The 19,957-nt window shown below is 39.0% G+C and overlaps 4 protein-coding genes across 5 annotated transcripts; 2 read left to right on the forward strand and 2 right to left on the reverse strand.

The window, feature by feature from the left end:
- Window positions 1-1,354: 1,354 nt before the first annotated feature.
- LOC113591454 (somatostatin 2) lies at window positions 1,355-1,966 on the forward strand. Its single transcript, XM_027031957.3, has 2 exons — window positions 1,355-1,492; window positions 1,776-1,966. The coding sequence occupies exons 1-2, from the start codon at window positions 1,355-1,357 to the stop codon at window positions 1,950-1,952; spliced, it is 315 nt and encodes a 104-aa protein (XP_026887758.1). The 3' UTR covers window positions 1,953-1,966.
- Window positions 1,967-2,281: 315 nt separating this feature from the next.
- Window positions 2,282-5,902, reverse strand: cwc25 (CWC25 spliceosome associated protein). Its single transcript, XM_027031905.3, has 9 exons — window positions 5,745-5,902; window positions 5,015-5,187; window positions 4,597-4,833; window positions 4,439-4,508; window positions 4,086-4,225; window positions 3,818-3,884; window positions 3,486-3,673; window positions 2,957-3,121; window positions 2,282-2,832 (listed from the first exon to the last, which is right to left on the reverse strand). The coding sequence occupies exons 1-9, from the start codon at window positions 5,760-5,762 to the stop codon at window positions 2,718-2,720; spliced, it is 1,173 nt and encodes a 390-aa protein (XP_026887706.3). The 5' UTR covers window positions 5,763-5,902; the 3' UTR covers window positions 2,282-2,717.
- Window positions 5,903-10,462: 4,560 nt separating this feature from the next.
- sst2 (somatostatin 2) lies at window positions 10,463-11,223 on the forward strand. Its single transcript, XM_081723917.1, has 2 exons — window positions 10,463-10,644; window positions 10,991-11,223. The coding sequence occupies exons 1-2, from the start codon at window positions 10,507-10,509 to the stop codon at window positions 11,216-11,218; spliced, it is 366 nt and encodes a 121-aa protein (XP_081580043.1). The 5' UTR covers window positions 10,463-10,506; the 3' UTR covers window positions 11,219-11,223.
- Window positions 11,224-11,229: 6 nt separating this feature from the next.
- On the reverse strand, window positions 11,230-14,495 carry LOC145659935 (uncharacterized). Of its 2 annotated transcripts, XM_081723637.1 has the most exons (5): window positions 14,414-14,490; window positions 13,508-13,702; window positions 13,184-13,267; window positions 12,371-12,546; window positions 11,230-11,838 (listed from the first exon to the last, which is right to left on the reverse strand). In XM_081723637.1, the coding sequence occupies exons 2-5, from the start codon at window positions 13,523-13,525 to the stop codon at window positions 11,550-11,552; spliced, it is 567 nt and encodes a 188-aa protein (XP_081579763.1). In that variant the 5' UTR covers window positions 13,526-13,702; window positions 14,414-14,490; the 3' UTR covers window positions 11,230-11,549. The 2 variants fall into 2 exon arrangements, with proteins under 2 accessions (XP_081579763.1, XP_081579764.1); XM_081723638.1 differs by lacking the exon at window positions 13,508-13,702 and having other exon boundaries at window positions 11,233-11,838; window positions 14,414-14,495.
- Between the last annotated feature and the right edge of the window lie 5,462 nt (window positions 14,496-19,957).

A 19,957-nucleotide genomic window follows, 5' to 3' on the forward strand; every position in this document is an offset into this window, starting at 1 on the left:
GATTATAAGAGTAGAACATTTTGCTTTGGCTGGGAGTTCAAGGGAGCAAATTGATGCTACTCTCAGAGTGGGTGGGATAACATCACTCTGCACATCATTCACTGTGACACTAGCCAATTGTATACATTTGTGTATTTATGCTTTCCTTCTCTCAGAGGATATGTCTGCTACCCCCGCCCTGGTTAGTGGTTGTTGTATGACAGGGGGACTCTAGCTAGATGGTGGGTGGGAATTGTCATAATGATTAAATTAGGAGGAAAAACAAGATGAATTTGATTTAAAACAATAAAATTAGCTTGTCTTTTTTTTTTTTTTTTTTTTTTTTAAATACAGACCACTAAATTCTTATCATTTCTCTGTCAGCACATTTATCTTTGTATGGTTTATATAATCCAACAAAACTAAAAATGTGTGGATGTCTCACAGTTATGCACCTAATGCAAACCTTAGGGGGTGGCTGAGACGAATTCCATCAACAAAAACAATCCAAACATATTTGATATGGTTAATTTAGCACTGGCATCACAAGATAAATGGTTTGTTTGCTAAAAGCTTTTATTGGCACTTTAATGGTGATTCAGGTAGTCACATGGATACACAGGTTTCTCTGCACAGTCCAATTTCGCTGGGTTCTTGGTCATTTCATTTTTTTCTGATGTTAAGTGGGTCCTGTAATTGTGTATAGGCCATGCACCAGATTTCATTGACTGTGAAAATGAAAAGTGTAGCAATGATTTTGACTTAAAGCAAAGACCGTTTACTTGAATAAAACTGTCACGTTACTGTTGAGAGTTAATGTCCAAATTACATCAGCACTTATTATTAGACACATCAAGGCATGCAAGCTGATCCCTGGTATTATACCTTGTGTGCACAAGTGAACCATCCAGACTTTGAGCTACATAAAGGTAACTGGCAACACAATAATGTGAGGACCAGCCATTAGCCGTTTATGAGGGTGAGATGCTTTACCCCAATAAACTGAAGCATGCTGGTCTGTTTGTGTACTAATTTATTCTAAGCACTTTGTTTGACTTAAGCTGCATTACCAATTAGTTGTGCCTCTAGAAGTGGCTAAGGATGGAAAAAAGATGCAATCTTGATTAGCAACCTTGTGCCTTGGTTGTGTTAATAACGTGAAATAGTGGAACCCAGTGGAGACCAGAACATTTTTATGATTTACTTGAGTTATGCATCATAAAACCACTGCTGGTGAAAGTAATTCCATTAGAAAAGGAAGGGGGGAACGATATAAATGACACGCCTGGTGACTGGAGAATAGAGACAAGGAACAGAGCACCTTAGGAGCACTTGTGAGCTTGAAACCACCACCAGTTCAAGACAGACAGAAGAAATGCCTTCTTCACCAATCAATCTCTCTCTGACCCTCATGTGTCTGGCCGTGGCTGTGGGTGTCATATCATGTAGTCGATCTCACATGGTTTTGAATCCTGCTCTGGAAAATTCCCGTGGTGCTCCGGTTGGCGAAGAGGTAAGGCTAAGAACATTTTCTCATTGTCTCTTAGCTCTAGATGTTGGACAGCTGTTGACAGACATTAGGCAATACTGAAAACTCATTTAAGTTTTTACATTAAGCATTAACCACACATCTTCTTTTGAACTTAAGAGTTAAATAATGATGGAGACTTCTCTTTAAACCGCTATTGGCTCAGAGTACTGAAGCACGTTTAACTAGCGGAACTTACTCTTAAGATGGTCGCTTTCTTTCCTTCTCAGTGAATGATACCATGTACCTTTGTGTTCTGACTGTTCAGATACCCGAGGGACTCACTATTCCTGAACTCCAGTGGGTGCTCAGCAATGCTGAGCTGCCCCCCGTTCAGGTGGACGATGCCCCTCGGACCAGGATGGAGCTTGTGAGGAGGGACTCGGTGACAGCCAAGCCAGTCAACTGCATGAACTACTTTTGGAAGTCTCGGACAGCGTGCTGACTCCAGCTGGCCAATGAGCTGCACCCAGAGGCATGATTTCCTCTGCTGATATGCTGCCAATCATGTTCCCTTTTCCCTCCCCTACTGGCTCTGCCCCAGATGCAAGCTGACAGGCTCAGCCTCCACAGCACACCTGAGCCTCTGTAATCATCATAAATGTAGCAATTGTAGGACAAAAGGTTCCTAGGTGCAAGTATCCTATTCTAAAGCACAAACATCTTAAAATAAACTGATTACAGCATGAATGCATGTTGGCTTGTTTTTCTGTGATTAATTATGTCCAAGTTACATATTCTAGGTTTTGAGTCATTCAAATGAAAAATCATTCATTCACTTGGAACAGAATGAGTCCATGCTTTATATACCACTATTTTTACATCATAAAACACACTATGAAGAGTTCACTAAGGTTAACTATAAAGACTGCATTAAAACCCAACAGAAAGACTAAACGTTTGAATGTAACCGCCAAAAAAAAACTAAGCTACACATTTTCATACTGTACAAAAAGGTCAAACTTATACACAGGTTTCAATAACATTTAAAATAAGGGTTACTAGGTGTCTCTACAAGTAAGAGTTGTGGCATTGTGGTAATATTACTGCTGGTGAACTTGGCTTTGGTGTGTTGGTCAGGGGTGATGCTTCCATGCCAAGAACAAGCCATACTGATTGCGTCATCAGTCAAAATTGGACTGATGTTTGATTTCTTTGATTCAAGTTTGATTTCTTGTTTCAAGACTGATAACTGTAGGTTTCGTCATGCTCATCGTCTCATAAAGTTCTTCTCCAAAGATGCTTGGGTCCTTTGAATAGAGTGCATGTTCCTTTTTACTCGATCCTCCAGTGACGAGGTGGAAGCACTTTCCAGCTTCATATTGCTGTGTACAAAAAGATCACAAAAGGGACTTTTAAAACAAAAAACTCACCAGGGATGACCAGGGTGGAGAGTGGCCAAACTGTAAATGTGTGCACTAGTCCTTGGTTAACAGAATAGTCACTCACTGTATGAAACCGGCGTCACGGCCGTATCTGGTGCCGTCTCTGGCTCTCTCCTCTTCATCTTGTCGTTTGTACTTCAGCACATTGCTTTCTCTCTCTTCCTCTCGGTCACAGGCAAAGCCCATCATCTCTTTCCTCCTCTTCTCCAGCTCTTCTGCCGAGAGTCGTCTGAAAAAGTGTGGCAGGCAGTGATACCTCAGACTTAAATAAAGAACATACACTGAATGCTTGTGTCTTTTTCCTTAGTTGTCACTCATTCCACTTCTCCCAAAACTGGCCAACAGTAGACAATTGTTGATAAAAACACTATTCTTCATCGATGAGTGCAAAAACATTAGTTAACTTTAATTTACTTTCCCTGGGTTTACTTTGACAGTACTGCAAAGTATACAGAAAAAAAAGGAAAAGTCAATTTTCTGGACACATTAAATACAGTCGTTGTCTTAAAAAAATCTTGTGACTTGGTCTAATCCATCTTGAAAGCTAACTCGAAGAAAAAAAAATTCTTTAGTACAAGCATTTAGAAGCTTACTTGCTGTAGTTGGTGTACTGGGGTCTGTGGAAGCGGTCTCTGTGTCTGGGGGGGCTGGGAGCTTTGGGCTTGGGCCTCTTGTCCTCCACATGGGAGAAGTGGTTGCCCAGTGGTGAGTGACTCCTCTCTCTTGTACGGTGATCTGCATGATGATACTCTAAAGACTGATGGGATCTTCCGGCTGGTAACTGCAATAAGATACACCAGTTAACACTGGTAAATTATGGTCACAGAATGTTTTCAGTAGTGCTTCAATCTGCTAAGGCTGTCTCTGTGTATGTATTATTCAGAATAAGGCTACCTTATCAGTCATTAGTAAAGACCAAACACACCTGAAGTCCATAGCTAGACTTATGATCTGAATGAGAGCTTGTGACAAATCCATTTTCTTCCTTTGACCTGACGGTGAAAACAATTTGTTTTAAAAACCTCTAAGGCAATGTAAAAATGTTGAATTAAATAAGCAACGTGCTTAATAAACCTTAAAAACAGCAAACAAAACTGTCCACACAATAAGTAATACAGCGAATACCTCTGAGGATGAAAAAGCTTAAACAACACTGTACACAGTAAACTATTTAATTACAGTCCCATCATTACCGGCACTTTTTGTCTTCCTTGTCAGAGCTAGAACTCCTCCTTTTGTGCTTTTTCTCTTTTCTTTTTTTCTTTTCTTCTCTCATCCCCTTCTTGTCCTTTTTTCTTCTCTTCTTCCTCTCCTTTTCAATATTCTGACGCAACTATGTAAAAAAAAAAAAAAAGCAGTCTGTATTAATGACACTGAATACTAATGCTTATGGGGCCCAAATCCACATTAAGCCTGAGTCTAAGTCTAGGTTATAAAGAATCCGCAAGCACTGCAATTCCGCCCCAGACAAAACCTGATCCATGTACAGGAACATGTTAAAGAGCAAACAACTCAATATTCATTAAAGTGCTTTTAGATGACTCACCATTTTTTTAATTTCTCTCATTTTAACAGGGTTTGTGAGAACACTTCTCTTTTTATCCTCCTCGCGTTTACTAAAAATGGACAAGAGCGCTAGTGTTGCAATACTTATTTTTGATATAAATGAAGAGTGAAAAAGGGTACAAAACCCTGATAACTCACCGAATCTCAAAAAGTGGATCTTCCCTTATCTTGGCAGCCATGTCAAGGCTAGAAACTGAAGTAGCGGTGCTGAATATAGAGCCAGGCAGGAGACCTGTCTCAGCAGATGGCCCACTCTCCTGCTCTTCATACTGCTGTGTGATTTGCTTGTCAATGGGACGACCCAAAAGGTACTCCTCACGAGAGATATGCCCTGATGGGCCCTGATACATCCAGTCCAGACGTTCATCTTTCTTTCTGAAACATCAAAGTGGAGGTTTTGATTGGCAGTATACGGGGCAAAAAGAAAACTCTCATTGTATTAGAGTAAGATGACGGCACAGGGCATGAGATAATCATGCCGACTGACTAACAGCGTGTACTGTTTAATCTTACATAAATTAAGTGAACACGCGAAATGCTTTAATATACCACACACTTTAAAGTTCCCGTTTCCTGCGCGAATTTCGTGATTTCTTCTCGAGCTCGTTCGTCTTTCAGCTCCTTCTGCAACTCTTCAATCTTCTTCCGTTCTGCTTCATGTTTCTGCTCTGCCTTCCACACGCGCTCGATGTTCTTGAGCGTTTGCGGGTGCCAACTTTTCTTCAGGTTCTGGGATAAGGGGAGGAACAATGACAACGACTCTCAAACACATCCACGATGTTCTCGTTTCATAAGTCTGGAGGACATAATCAAAGGCAAACGCGTAGAAATTTCTACATCGTGCCATTAAGTTCAGTAGCCCATCAGTGTGATTTTAGCTAACGCTACATCAGTATCAATCTAACGTTTAGTCATCGTTAACATAGTAACGCCGTCAGCTAACCTAGCTAGCTTCCATTACGTCTATGGCAAGCTGACTAGCCATTTGGCTATTTATTTTCATGATTTCTACGGCAAGCTGGCTAGTTATTTAGTTCCACCTAAAAGTCTCAATAAGGAAACTAGCTAGTTAGTTAAACCAATTAGGTTAAATTAGCAAAAATCCACATTGGAATGGCGTACCTATACTAGAGAACGTAACCTAACAATATATTTAACAAAATAGCTAGCTGGATAGCTAACGCTAGCTAGCCAAGACATTTGGTAAATTTTTTGTTAGCTAACCTAGCTAGCTGGGATCGCTAAACACCAAGAACAAACTCGGAGTTAGCCAGCTCAGTACTTACAAGATCGCCGCCTCCCATTGTGACTAAGGCAGTTCAGAAAAATACGATTATGTATCCTAAATCAATTAAGGTGTTTGAGCTCAAACGTTATTTCCTTTACAAGACTGCCATTTCTGTTAATGAAAGAGAGAACGTACTTCCGAGAATTTCTTCTACGTTAACCAATATAGTTTACCGCCACCACCTGGTCGTAAAAAGTGGTATTTTACATTTATGTTGTTTAACATTCTTCTCAGTATGGACTAGCGGTGCAATTGTATAGAAGTCGCAGTTTGGTATACACCACAGATTTTTTTTTTTCATTTATTTTGAACAGAGTAATGCAAATTACAGTTTATTCCTATTACTGTCATACTGTCATATAGTGTAATATGTGACAATGCTGCCTCTCCCATGGGCGACTGGGATTCACTCCCTTGGCTGGGCAAATGCAACAGGTTATACCTATAAGAATCCTAATGCTAAGGTACTTGATTAGTGAACTGAAGGTCGAATGTTCAGTTTCTACCACTGCTCGCAAAAGTTGCCACTGTTGGGCCACAAAGCCCTTAATGCTCAATTGCTTGACTTATATTCAGTCACAATTATAAGTCACTTAAAATAAAAGTGTCAGCTAACACATCTGGTTGATTCTGTTGAATATGTTAGCATGTTCATGTGTTTCTGCACATATACCCTACGGTGCTGACACACTGTCCTTGTCCACCACTCAGTTCAACTGGCACCCTGAAATTTTCCCACACAGCTGACTTGAAAGAAGCAGGCAGATCTTCTAGCTGCTGTGTGTCATTTGCATTCGCCACAGTGTTACTGATTCAGTCAGATGCCAACAAGCTAGAGCTAAGCTTTGCATAGCATGTTTGTTGCTAACAGATTACATTTTAAGGTTTAGAGTGGAACACGCATTTGTGAAATTTGATTCCACATTATATTCAGCAATCTGTGCACGTAGGCTTCTGTGTATTCTCCATATGACTGAATGCACCAAACTAACATGCATAGCCTGATGGCTTGGGACAAATACATGTACCATTGCATCCTTAGTATTGAATTAGTGTCCTGTCTCATTTGTCCACACTTGGCCTGTGCACTTGGGTAATTAAATGCTGTGGTGATGTATACATGGACTAGTAGTCACATCATAGTGTAAGGGATGCAGAGCCATCCCTTGTGATTTTCTATTTATTTATTTATTTGTTTTGATTTCTGGGGAAGGATAATCCATATCCATGGATAATGATCTGTAATATCCGTTTATAATAAACTGCACCTATAGAAAGCTATCCACGCCCTCGTTTTAGCAATATGTAGCCAAGAATTTGTTTTCTGTTCTTGTGTTTTATAAATCTATACCTGTAAATTTGTAATCGATTTTGTTTTCTTTAATTCGACACACTGCTGAGGAAACATTATGGAATTTTTAAGAAAGTATTGCTCTGGACAGTCATAAAATATTCAAAATATTATTTTTTCTTTTTAGGTTTCTGGGTTTCTGCAGCCACAAGGATAAATACAGTTTATGGCCATGTTTCATGCAAATAATGCATTAAGATGAGAGAAAGATGTGGGGAATTACAGTCATGCTACACTGATAATAAGTCAGGCATTACCACTTCCTTAGCGCTTTCACAGCATGCTCAATGTTAACTGTCATTAACTGCATACTCACAGTAGAGGGAACAATGGGAACCACTGCCTTCACCTTCCACATCTTTTCTAGCTCTTCTTCAGCTCTTGGTATTTCTTTAGTTTTTATATTCCTTCTTCCTGATGTTGCTATCACTTGGGATTCCTACATCTGTCACTATGGCCCTCTTCTGCTGTTTGTTTATCATTATTATGTTCAGTTGGTTAGCCATTACTATTTTGTCTGTATATGGCACTCCCACAGGATCTTAGCTTGGTCATTCTCCACCACCTTCAGGGGTGTATCCCACTTTGACCTTGGATCTTCCAGCCTGTACTTGGCACAGATATTTCTGTATACTACAACTGCCACTTGTTTATGGCATTCCATGTATGTTCTACCTGCTACCATCTTGCATCTTGCTGTTATGTGCTACATTGTTTCAGGGGCATCTTTGCACAGCCTGCATCTGGGGTCCTGCCTGGTGTGGTAGAGCCCAGCCTTTACTGATCTTGTATTCAGAGCTTGTTCCTGTGCTGCTAAGATTTGTGCCTCTGTGCTGTCCGTCAATCCAACTGTTTCCAGCCATTGGTATGATTTTTTTATATTATTCATTTCCACCATTTGCTGGTATTACATACTGTGCAGGGTATCTTCCCATGATGGTTCCTGTTCCTCTTCACTCCCATCCTCCTTGGGTTTCTGCTGTCTGATGTCTGAGGTACTCCCTAAGCACTTCATCACTTGGGGCCATTTTCCTAATGTACTCCTGGATCTTGTTTGTTTCATGGATAGTGGCTCTGATGGTCACTAGTCCTCACCCCCTTCTTCTGCAAAGTGTACAGTCGCAGAGTGCTGGATTTGGGATGAAACCCTCAGTGCATTGTGTGGAGTTTCCTTGTCTTGATGTCAGTGGCTTCTATCTCCTCCTTTTGCCAGATTATTATGCCAGCAGAGTATGATGACTGGAAGAGCTAAAGTATTGATAGCTAGGATCTTGTTCTTTTCTCAGTTTTAGCTACATTCCCTCTCCTTGTAACCATCCAACTACACTTATCCAGTCTGACAGAAATTCCGATGTTATTGCTGTATATCTTGGTGAGATGGATTAGTGAGTTGATGTCTCATTCATTTCTGGCATACAGCTTGATGTCATTCAGGCAGTATCCGTTATCCATAGTCATTCTTGGTGATGATTTCACTGAGGGGGTTCAGGCCTATGCAGAACAGCAGCAGGAACAGGGCATCTCCTTGGTAAATTCCACACATGATGGTGACTTGTGCTATTGGCCTGAAGTTGGTCTGTGGTTGTCTTCCATAGCTCCACTGAGTTCTTGATGAAGTCTCTTAGAGTCCTGTTGATATTATACAGCCTCAAGCATTCCAGGATCCATGGGCTGATCCATTGAATCATAGACTTTCTTTAGTCAATCCAGGGGGTGCACTGATTGGTCTGCCTGGTCTTACAGTCTCAAGCATTTTATCCATATATAAATTGTACATATCAATCAATAAAAAAAAAAATCAATCAAAAATTATTTATATAGCGCTTTTTACAACAGATGTTGTTGCAAAGCAGCATATGAAGAAAATTCCAGAGAGTAACTACAGTGTACTGTAATTAAAGATGTAGCGGTAATAAAAATGGTAAAGAAGTGCACAAGCTTTCCAGAGAAACAGGACATGTCAGACAAAGGTCCTACATCAGCAGTGTATGCAAAGTGCTTCTAGGGAATGAACCTCCTGGTACTTCACTAACACTTTGTTTGCACAATTGATGGACATTTCTCTGGAAAGCTTTTCTAAGGACATTTCTCTGGAAAGCTTTTCCCTGAAAGTTTTACTACCTCTGCATATTTAACCACAGTACACTGTAGTTACTCCCTGAAATCATCTTCCTATGTACAATGTACAATTTATATATGGATAAAATAGTCACTTGAGACTGTAAGACCAGACAGACCAACCAGACAGACAGACAGACAGACAGACAGACATACACACACACACACACACACACACACATACATACATATATATATATATATATATATATATATATATATATATATATATATATATATATATATATATATATATATATAAAAATTACACCAACTATAATATTATAATTAAATAATTTATCACATTTGTTTTAGACAATTCAACTTCCAGCTCCTTCTGCACATTGTCTTCCATTTGGCTTCATATTTCTGCTCTGCTATGTATATACACTTAAAGTGCTTGAAGTTAGCTAACCAGTGAGCTAACCAGTGGTCTTTAAAAGTTCTTGGAATGATTTTCGCAGCAGTTTATTTGTTGTGTTCATTTCAGCATAGCACACTTTGCAGTCTTCTGAGAAAAGAACCACTTTAGATTAACTGCAAGTCAGTCCAAAATGCTGGTGACATGGAGTAATGTGAGTACTGGGGTCACTGGGACCAATACACAGAATGGTGTCTTTTTTCTTGTTAATTTATTACAGCTATAGCTGTTGTAAATGTCTTCAGTAGAGTCACCTTAGAAACACACCAATGTGTGTAATTGTAGATTACTTAATTGGTCATAAACAGTCTGTTATATGTAAATGTGACTTACTGTCTGCTCTCTCTCTCTCTCTCTCTCTCTCTCTCTCTCTCTTTGTGGCTTTTTCTGGCATTCTTTTCACTCTGCATTGTTTTTTATGTTAACAAATTACCTAAATCATTATATAGACTTATACAGTTTATTATGTGAATGTTCCAACCTTGGCACTCATAATTATTAGGCATACATATAAAGAATAGTTTTATGGCAAGGGTTCACAACATCACTAAACTCCAGCAAACTTCATCTGGCCACTGAGTGGAAATAATGTCCATAACTGAAACTAATCCAACAGAGATTGCACAAAAACATTCTAACTGGCATTGACGTAGTCCTTGTGTACTCTTCTATGGAGATATACTTCACAAATAAGAGTTTTATGGCCAAATTAATGATAAATGTGAATCTTGGAAAATGAGAATCAGCCTAGCCCATATGACGTCAAGACTGATATAAAAGAGCAACCATACCGTTGGGGTTAAAAGTGATCTTTTGACAGGAGTTCATACAATAGATTGTTCATTCAGATCCTTCAATAAGACTGATACCATGCCTCGCATGCCGTTTCGCTGCGCTTTAGTATTCATGTGTCTGGGTCTGACAGTCACTTGGACGTTGGGTGTGCCATCGCGCCTGCTCCTCAATCAAGATATGGATGCATCACACATCACTTCTAACATTGAACAAGTAAGGATTTAAGATGTTGGTAAAATTCTACAAAAAACTAATCTAATATTTTTGAAGCTCTGAAAACAGAGTTGCCTTGTGGAGCTCTCCGAGGTACTTAAATGCTTTAACAGTTTGCGTCTTAATTTCCATCAGTGAACTCATTTGCGCATTTGGCTCAGCTGACCAGTGAGTGTCAGTTTTACGACGATTAAAAATACAGAGAAATATATCTAACAAAAGCAAAAATTGCATCAGCAAACAAAGTTCTATATAGACGTTAATCAACAACTTGATGACATCTGTGTACAAAATGCTTCATTTGGTCGATAAAAAGTGTGAAATAACAATCTATTTTAATTTACAGTTACCTGAAAACTACAGTTTTCCAGAAGCTGCCATATGGGGCAAGGACATTAATCAAAACCACCTGGTCAATAACTTACCCTTCAAAGAACATATGTCAGATGAGAGAGACGTCGTGAGAAGACAGCAGAAAACGGATCCGTCTGAAGATTTAAATACCAAGACTGAGCAGACAACGCGCAAACCGGGGTGTAAATATTACTTCTGGAAATCATGGACAGATTGCTAAAATATTTTTATTTTCGGACAGATTACTGACAAATGGCCTTCATTTAATATTTCTGTAACATTTACTTTCTTAATTCAGACATCTGATTATTTAAATAAGATATGTTATAATTATTTTAAAGAATTAGATCTTTCCTTCATTAAATAAAGTCCATTGCCTACAATCTTCCTACGTTTTCACGTGTCAGTTTTACTGAGAGTCCAGAGTAATTCCCACATCGGGATGACCAAGTTCAAACCTAGATCACAATAGGCTATCAATCAACAATAATATTGCTAATGCAAACGTTTTGAACAAAATGTTCAATTTTAGAGAGAAACAGATACTGTCTCTAGCTTCTGGTTGTCACACGTCCTAGCCCAATACGATAAATTGGAATACCAAAGCCAGTCCTGGCGCTATCTTTAGAAAATCTAATTTTGACACGGTCAGATGGATTTTTCTCTGTGGTCGCAATGTGTTCTCTGGTGCCAACTGAATCCGATCTCTGCTGGCCGTTGTTGCTTGTTTCAGCTGGGTTCGGAGAGTTATTATCACCAGATTTTATAGAATTGCTCTGTCTGGTCGTGATCCGATCAAGTGAATCTGCCCCCGGACGTCTTTTCTGGGATCCGTTGATTCTGTTCAGGATAAAAACGTAAGCTATAACAGTTTTTAGTGCATTTGAGTCAAATTAATGTTTCATTTTGATGTTAGCATATTAGACTCAAACATATATTTTCAGACATTTTTGTTTTATGAACACTGAGGTATGTCTTTCTCTCTCTCGTTTGTTTCCATTGTTACGGGCCAGTTTATCTATTCCTATAATAGTTTATAGTTTATAATATTTACTCATATACATTTTATCCATTATTTAATATTCGGAATAAAGCGGTGGTCCTGGCACTTTGTACCGCGGAGAAATTCCACAGCGTGATCTATTTGTAGTGGGTGACTGGACTGCGAGGGAAATGTTTTCTCTCGAGTGGATTGTTTTGACGGGTCAGCTGCGGCTGTTTCCGTCTGTTACCATAACAGTGTCTGGTAAAGTTGCACGCAATTAGATGTTGTGTGATCTCAGCATCATCTTTTCACATAGGTAACTGCATGATGGATATGTACGGATAAGTCAAATGAGTGGACACAACGACCTTTTTCCCAAAGCCTTACCTCAGTCTGTGTCTTTTGGGGCTGACAGACAGCGGGTCCAGGGGTGCTCTGCCCCCAGGAAAACCTTTCATCCCCTTTTGGCCCCGCCGAGCCTCGTTGCTGTTCCGTGCTTGGCCGCACGGCTCCACGGCGACGTGAACCGAAAGCGCGTTGCTGCCAGATCGTGCCGTTTGATTCTGTGGACGCGGGCAAAGAGAGGCAGAGGCGCGCCAAAGGAGTTGTTCACAAATAAATAAACAAATAAATAAAACTCTCGACTTCACAGATAAATTCCATTGTCGTTTAATGTCATGTTATTGTTTACGCATTGTGGTTTATTTCCATGCGCAGTTGTGTTTCAGTTAGATTGTTTTTCTTCATGGAAAGTGTAAAGTAATTGCTTGCAAGTTCAGTTTGAATTCTGCATTTGGCATTAGTCCAGAAAAGAGTATGCCAATATCTGTAAAAAAAATCCACAATTTATCTGTAATCTTGTCACACAAATTGCAATATATAATAATAATAATAATAATAATAATAATAATAATAATAATAATAATAATAATAACATAGTAATATATAATATTATGATAATATTATTAATATGCTGTGCATATTGCTGTGGATAGAATTTTATACAGACCAGATAAGATAAACTTTAATCTTCACTGAGCCATTTTTAACATGGAAGGCCATCAGATATGTCATTACAGACATTTGATCAGATCATAAATTGCTTAGCTATGATTTAGATGTAACTTTGGAAGTGTTGCTGATTCAGATATTCAGAATTTTTTACAGTATAAAGTGATGGCTTCTCATCCTCTCACTTGCCTGCTGCTGGATGGTAGATGTACTGAAGTGTGGTGGGTTCATCATGAAGACACAAGACAGAATCACACATTCCAAAATGCGCATCTGAAACACACACACACACACACACACACACACACACACACACACACACACACACACACACACACACACACACACACACACACACACAGAGTTTTGCCACAGTTGACTACAATTGCAAGAACATATAATCCTTACAAATCTAAAAACACAAGCACAAATATATACACAGACCAGACAAATCTTTGCATGAAGCCTTTCAGGACTTTGTTTGACCGAATGTGAGACTGGGTTTGTCCTGACCTTCCCAGGCAATGGCATGTGTGCAGGCCTTGTCTTGTCTTCATTAAAAAGGTCAAAGAGATGGAAATAATTCAGCTATTTCTGAACAGAGGGGGCACCATGTCCCTCAGGAAAACTCCATGTGAGGAGGAGCTCATAGCAGGCGAACCATCCCAATCACCAGCCTGGCAACGGCAGATTTGTCAAACGTCCATCCTGGCAGGAGATACGGCGATAATCGGCTAAACTCAGACGAACCCCCACCAGGAATAGTTTACAGGAAAATGCTGCTTAAAAAAGCCTTGGAAATTCAATTAGGCAAGCCTTGACACATGAAGCATCCTGCAAAGAAAAATGTTCTGACACTGATCAAGCTAAAATTCATGGGTTTTTTTTTTCTAAAAAAGATTTTTTTTAGAAAATGACAAAAACACCCAAAGTTGGATGATTACATAATATATGATGAGCTATGAGCACTGTAAAAAGAACTTAGACGCTAATCTCATAATACTTGTCAGACACACAATTTAAAAAGTGTAGGTAAACATAACTACTTTAGATACAGGACTTACAGAATTTGACTATTTGCATGGAGACTTTTCCTTTTTTTCTTGTTGATTTATATTCATTTATGCCCACCACCATGGTCTAAACTCAGAATTATTTTTGACCAAAGGTAATTCAATTCACAATCATTTTGTTTAACTGTATTTAAAAATGCACTAAATATGCATTTGCTACAAGAAAATCATATTTAAAAACATAAAATTCACATCAAATTGAATATTATATGATTTTTTTCCTAGAGAAGTGCTTCCTGATAGTTTTGTAGTATAACTTATTAAACTATATTTCAGTACTTCCACCAATAAATTCATCATAATTTATGTTCCTAAACTCTCTATTCTTATTGTATAATATTCTCACCTTCCTTATTGTCAGGAGCCACTGACAAGATGATACAATTTCAATTCCAAGTCTTTCCTTATACCCCCTCTTGAGACATACACTTGTGACTTTTAGATTCTCCTCTACCTCTCACTAATAACTGTTTTATAGATTTCCCTGGGCTCATGTCTCACCAATCAACATCCTCGATTTTGATGACATCATCATTAGCCTTCCCTTTAGAAGCCCATTAAATATGGACTGCGAGAAAACTTTATATCATTACTGCAGGACCACTGAAGTCACTTACCTTCCCTTCCTCTTTATTTTACATGAAACTTAGGTTTCCCTCAGATTTTGGCACCTGTTTGATGTTGAATCAACAGTGGCACTCTTACAGTAGACTGTAGGGGCTCAGAGCTTTTATTAGTACAAGTGATCAGTGCCAGGGCCTGTCTGAATGGAGATGACCTTTCAGTGCCCCCATGTGTGCATGCTAATAAAATCACACCCAGGCCAGTGACAGTTGTACTGGCTAAGTGGCTGAATTGCACTGTGGGAAACCACTAGTGGCTGAGACACAAATATGAGATACAACTATTTCAAGTATATGTGCCACTTCATTTACATACATTCTATGTTCTGTCTTGTCTTGCCTGTAATTTGAATTGCAGATGGTTTGCTAACAGACATAAGTGAGTTAAAAGCCTTTGTTATGTTAAGAATGTTAACATGAATGATGAATGATGGTTGTATGTTGAATGTCAATGAGCCTAATAAGACCTAAAACGTCTATATTTGGATGTAACGTCTCCTCCTCACCAGTAGGGGGAGAGAATGCTTTAAAGTTGCCTCCAAAATAAATTTGCTTAACAAATAGTCCCTTTAGTCAGTGATAAGTATCACAGGCAAAGTATTAAAAGACACACAAAGCCTACTTGCCACAAGGCAAAATATGTGAATAAGAAAATTCTAATCTAAAAATTCTAAAAAAAAAACCAAAAAAACAAATTCGACCATCTATATGAAATGCATAGCCTATAAAGAGCATTACATAAACCCAATTTTCAAACAATCTGTCAAGATGTCTTAGTCCAGGGACTTATCATGTGGTTGAAGGAGACCAAGTTATTTATATATTTGTTCTGTAATGTCCTGTACTGTGAGCAAATTTGAGGATGAAATCACTCCCAGCCATGTGCTTACACTGCCATAGTGGATTTGTTCAATCAAGAAAGAAGAAATAAAAGTGGAAAACAATAACATTTTAAAACAGTAATTATTTAAAAGAATAACTGTTGGTGTCTTAGAAAAGAGAATGGAATCAAATTTATCTGTGCTCAGGTGCTCAGACCACTGTCATTGCTCTACTGAAGGAACATTCTGAGAGACACAGAGGACACCAAGCTACACACACACACACACACACACACACACACACACACACACATAACACACACACGCACCTGCACAGATAACACACACACACACACACACACAACACACACACGCACGCGCACAGATAACACACATACACACACAACACACTCACACATGTGCGCACACAGATAACACACACTCACACACACACACACACACACATGCGCACAGATAACACACACGCACGCACGCACGCACACACACACACACACACACACACACACACACACACACACACACACACACACACACACACCTCATCTAGCTGTCTCTCTTACCACAAATTTGAGTTCATGCAGTGCTAAGGAGAAACACCTAAATTTCATGTCTTAGATGACTTCTTAAAGTTTGTTTTACTGCTCAACCAAAATTTAGATTCACGTTTATATTTTCAGCGTTTGCAAATCGCTTTTTTCATGAGTGATGTGAATCCATGTTCCTCCTGTTTGAAGAACATCTATCTGCTGCAACCAGAATAGAGCTTTGTCCTCTTGCACCTGTCCACAGTCACGGCTCATACCACAACCCACATCTCATCACCTGAAGGTATGGTCTGCCAAGTGCTCTGTGCTAAGTTTTTATAGTAAGCTGCAGCATACAAAAATCCCAAATTTTTTAACTTCACAAATAAGGAAGGCTCGTCTGAATAGTTCACAGTGATTTCGGGGCCCATGGTGCTTTAGTCAAACTTGGCAGTCAGAACAGAAGTATTTTTGGCTGAGGAGGCATTGTTTTCACCAGCCAGTTTCCATTCCGCGTGCCTGTGATCATCAGTTTTCTTTAGGCGGTGCTTGCGCCTTCAGTTGCCATAGTGCAGCATATGTTATACATTTATTACTGTACATGAGCTTCATCTAAACCCTGACACTAAAGTCGTTCAAGAAGACTAAATCTCCCTTTTACCAAATGACATTTATGCTGGCTGATTGCACTGACTTGTTTGCTTTTGATACATCGACTACCAATTGATGGGTTTGGGTTTGAATAAAAGTAATTCAAGAGTTATTAAAAAGTTAATGCTTTAGAATTTTATTTCAAGGTTTTATTTGCAAGGTTTCTCAAGTCACCTCATGCACAGCTCAACATGTAGGCCGGCAACACAAATCTGGAAGGTATTTTTTGCAGAGCCAAGGTTCCTATAGTCACAGTGCACTCTCCTTTTCTCTTTCTCCTCCGCAGCGCGGTCGATCTGCCTAGGCTTTCCTCCGCAGTTATTCCTGTACGCTGTTTCCTCATTATGTTGCTGCTATCTGTAACGCTGCTTTGGTTGTCTGAACCGTGTCCGTTGTCACTGTTCATGATAAATGTCCTCTCTGACGAGAAACGTTGCATAACAACTTGTGTAGGCTAGGTGTCACCTAAGTAAACCCCATTGTTTTTATAATCTAAATCAGCAGTCTGTGACATCGTTTTAGAAGATTATTTGCGAAAATAGATTTCCGTGGGTGGTTTGGTGACATGAGGATGATTTTTTTCTTGTTGAATATGGTATGTTTTGCTTGATCTCTAGTCAGTTAGGAATAGAAGTAGGTATGAGTATGACGTAATATTGTATCAGCATCATCCAGTAAGGTATCCGGTGTAAAATGAATTGAAGTTCAGTTGTTTTTACTGATTTCTATGTTTCATTTTACTAGAGCTGAAGGACAACAATCTGTTAAACAAACACACTTCATGTGTTTCTTACTGTGGTGGACCTGGATTTTCCAGGAGTCCAACCAAAAGAACAGAATGATTTTTTTCTTTAAACAGTAAGAAATAAAAGTTTATTACTTACATTAAATCTTACTATGCTACAACTGACCACCTCCTATCCTTTAAATCCCCCCTGCCACAATTTTAAGTCCAGTAAACCATTTAACCTCCAAAGTACAAACAGATTTAAAAGGGCATGTCTCGTATTGTAAGAAAGGCCCCACAATACAGTAATAATGCCATAGGCTTTATTTCTTTATGACTTGCTTTTCTAGAGTACACTTATAGTGTATCCAAAGGCAGATTTCTTCGTCTCTGCAATCATAGAGCACATGCATTCTGTTCCATTGATTGCCATTAAATATTAATGAGAAGAAATTCTGTTTCATTGCATTTGTTGTAGAATTTCCGATTATTTCTTCATAATTCACACATCATAGAAAAAGCTTTTGTCAAAATTTGAGAGCTGTGAGATCATTTAACTTAAACTACTGTGTAGTTTTAGTATTGTGGCATTCACCCCCCCCCCCCCCCCCACGTGAGAGCTGACAGGGATACAGCAAGGACTTCCAGTGCGTCTCTCCGCAGACTTTAGCTTAAAAAGAACAGTTTAATACTTTAATACTGTGTTAAATAATTAATTTGTATGTGTGTGATTGATTTTAATTGAGTTTAATCGTGTTCTTATTAGACTTATTACACTCCATTTAGTGTGTTAATAGTTAGCGTTACTGTCTTCGTGTCTGCTTTTTTAGCTTTTTTTTTAGCTTTTTTAGCTATCTTGCCCTTTTTCGGTTGTGGCTTTCAACTGCTTATTTGCTGCGTATCTTCTTAAACATCAGATGGATGCAATTTTATGTCAATGAGCTGTAGTATGGGAACTTTTGACACAGATCGCAAAATATTTTATGCACGCTATTTATGATGAAATGGCAATTTACCTTTGTGCATACAGATTTCACCCTTATTTAAATAATCAAAAGTATCATTTGTTATAGGGTGCTCATTTGCAGCCTCGGTGCATGCACAAGAAAGCTGGGTGCAACTGCAGGCTTCACATTTGCAGATGGAAAGACTGGAAAGACTGCTATGGAAAGAGGATATGAAAATGAAGGCTGTGTCTCTGAAACAGAAGATGGCTGAAGTACAAGACTGGCAGAGCATCACCCAAAAGGATTACCTAGCACCTGGTCAATGCCATGTGTCATGGACATCAGGATGTTATTAGCTGTGGGTGGGCACTCAAGTGTTGAATGTTACTTCCCTTCCAAATGTAATGTATTATTGATACCAGCATCGGCATATTGTTATGTAAACCTGCACACCACCACCTAATTTCATTAAAGGGCTTGTAACGTTTTAGCAAAGAACAGAAAGTCTTCAGTTAAAACAGTTGCAGCTGGAATAAACACCTGCAGGCACCATAGCCCCTGAGGGATTGGGTTTAGTATCCTCTTTCCAGAACAATTACTCTGAAACACGTGAACATACAGTCTATTAGTGCAGCAGAGTGTACAGAACACAGCCAAGGCAGTTACTGGCCAAATATTTCCCAAAGCACACTTTAGTTCAGCAGTATGCAGTCTCATACTCAGAGCAGTTTAGCAACATAAGATCAATCTGTTGTCCAGAGGGAAAACACATCTTGCCCGCCCAAGCATAATTTGAACAGGGAAATGGGAGAGAGAAAAAGTTTTAGGTATTCACCTTGAGAATGACACAGATGCCATCCATCATCCGGATCAAGCAAACACCTGCAGCTCACAGTGAGGGGGTATAGAAACCTGAAGAGCAGTCTCTACCCCTCACTTCTCGGTGGAGGATTCACACAATTCATTCTACACTGTGCTTGTCCTTTGCCCACACTCATCTTTCCGGACAAACAAGACGGGATACTCAGAATGGTCCTGCAAAAGAAGGAGTTCTGTACTCTACTAATGACACAAGTCACAGAACAAATATGAGGTGTTCAGTGGTGCTGCGATTAACTTCGTTGTGATTTAAGTGGGAAAAATTAGCTTCATATATAATGAATATCAGTAATAAGAAATTCTGTGAGCATGTAGCATCATCTAATTGTGATGAGCTGCTTGATCTAGGGCAAACCAAATTTAAATGGGAAATCACAAAAATGATATTAATGTTATGATATGTAGCAACAAAATATTCTTGGTAATTTCTTATGTATCTGTCCCTAATAAAATAACATTAAATAAATACAAATATGGATAACAGAATCCATAGCTTAGGTAATATAAGATTTTGTTTCATTTTCTCAGGGACACGGCTTAATATAGATCTAGCAAATGAACTAGGAAGAATGTCAGTTTCTATCACTATTTTTATGAGTTGTCAGGTATGTGGGGGATGACTGGTGGAACGTAGATGATGGATTATGTGTCATGCTTGTGTGTGTCTGTGTGTGTCTGCCATACAGAAAGTATGATG

The sequence above is a fragment of the Electrophorus electricus genome, chromosome 11 (genome assembly GCF_041902795.1).
Source record: "Electrophorus electricus isolate QZ-2024a chromosome 11, ASM4190279v1, whole genome shotgun sequence".
In the NCBI taxonomy this organism is placed as follows: domain Eukaryota; kingdom Metazoa; phylum Chordata; class Actinopteri; order Gymnotiformes; family Gymnotidae; genus Electrophorus; species Electrophorus electricus.

Coding starts and splice junctions, on each gene's coding strand:
- LOC113591454 (XM_027031957.3), top strand. CDS start 1,355: ATGCCTTCTTCACCAATCAATCTCTCTCTGACCCTCATGTGTCTGGCC. Junction 1,493..1,775: donor GTGCTCCGGTTGGCGAAGAG/GTAAGGCTAAGA, acceptor CTGACTGTTCAG/ATACCCGAGGGACTCACTAT.
- cwc25 (XM_027031905.3), bottom strand. Junction 4,226..4,438: donor TGAGAGAAATTAAAAAAATG/GTGAGTCATCTA, acceptor TTTTTTACATAG/TTGCGTCAGAATATTGAAAA. Junction 3,674..3,817: donor AGTCTAGCTATGGACTTCAG/GTGTGTTTGGTC, acceptor ATCTTATTGCAG/TTACCAGCCGGAAGATCCCA.
- sst2 (XM_081723917.1), top strand. CDS start 10,507: ATGCCTCGCATGCCGTTTCGCTGCGCTTTAGTATTCATGTGTCTGGGT. Junction 10,645..10,990: donor TCACTTCTAACATTGAACAA/GTAAGGATTTAA, acceptor TTTAATTTACAG/TTACCTGAAAACTACAGTTT.
- LOC145659935 (XM_081723637.1), bottom strand. Junction 12,547..13,183: donor CATCTACCATCCAGCAGCAG/GCAAGTGAGAGG, acceptor CCGCGTCCACAG/AATCAAACGGCACGATCTGG. Junction 11,839..12,370: donor CCCAAAAGACACAGACTGAG/GTAAGGCTTTGG, acceptor TATCCTGAACAG/AATCAACGGATCCCAGAAAA.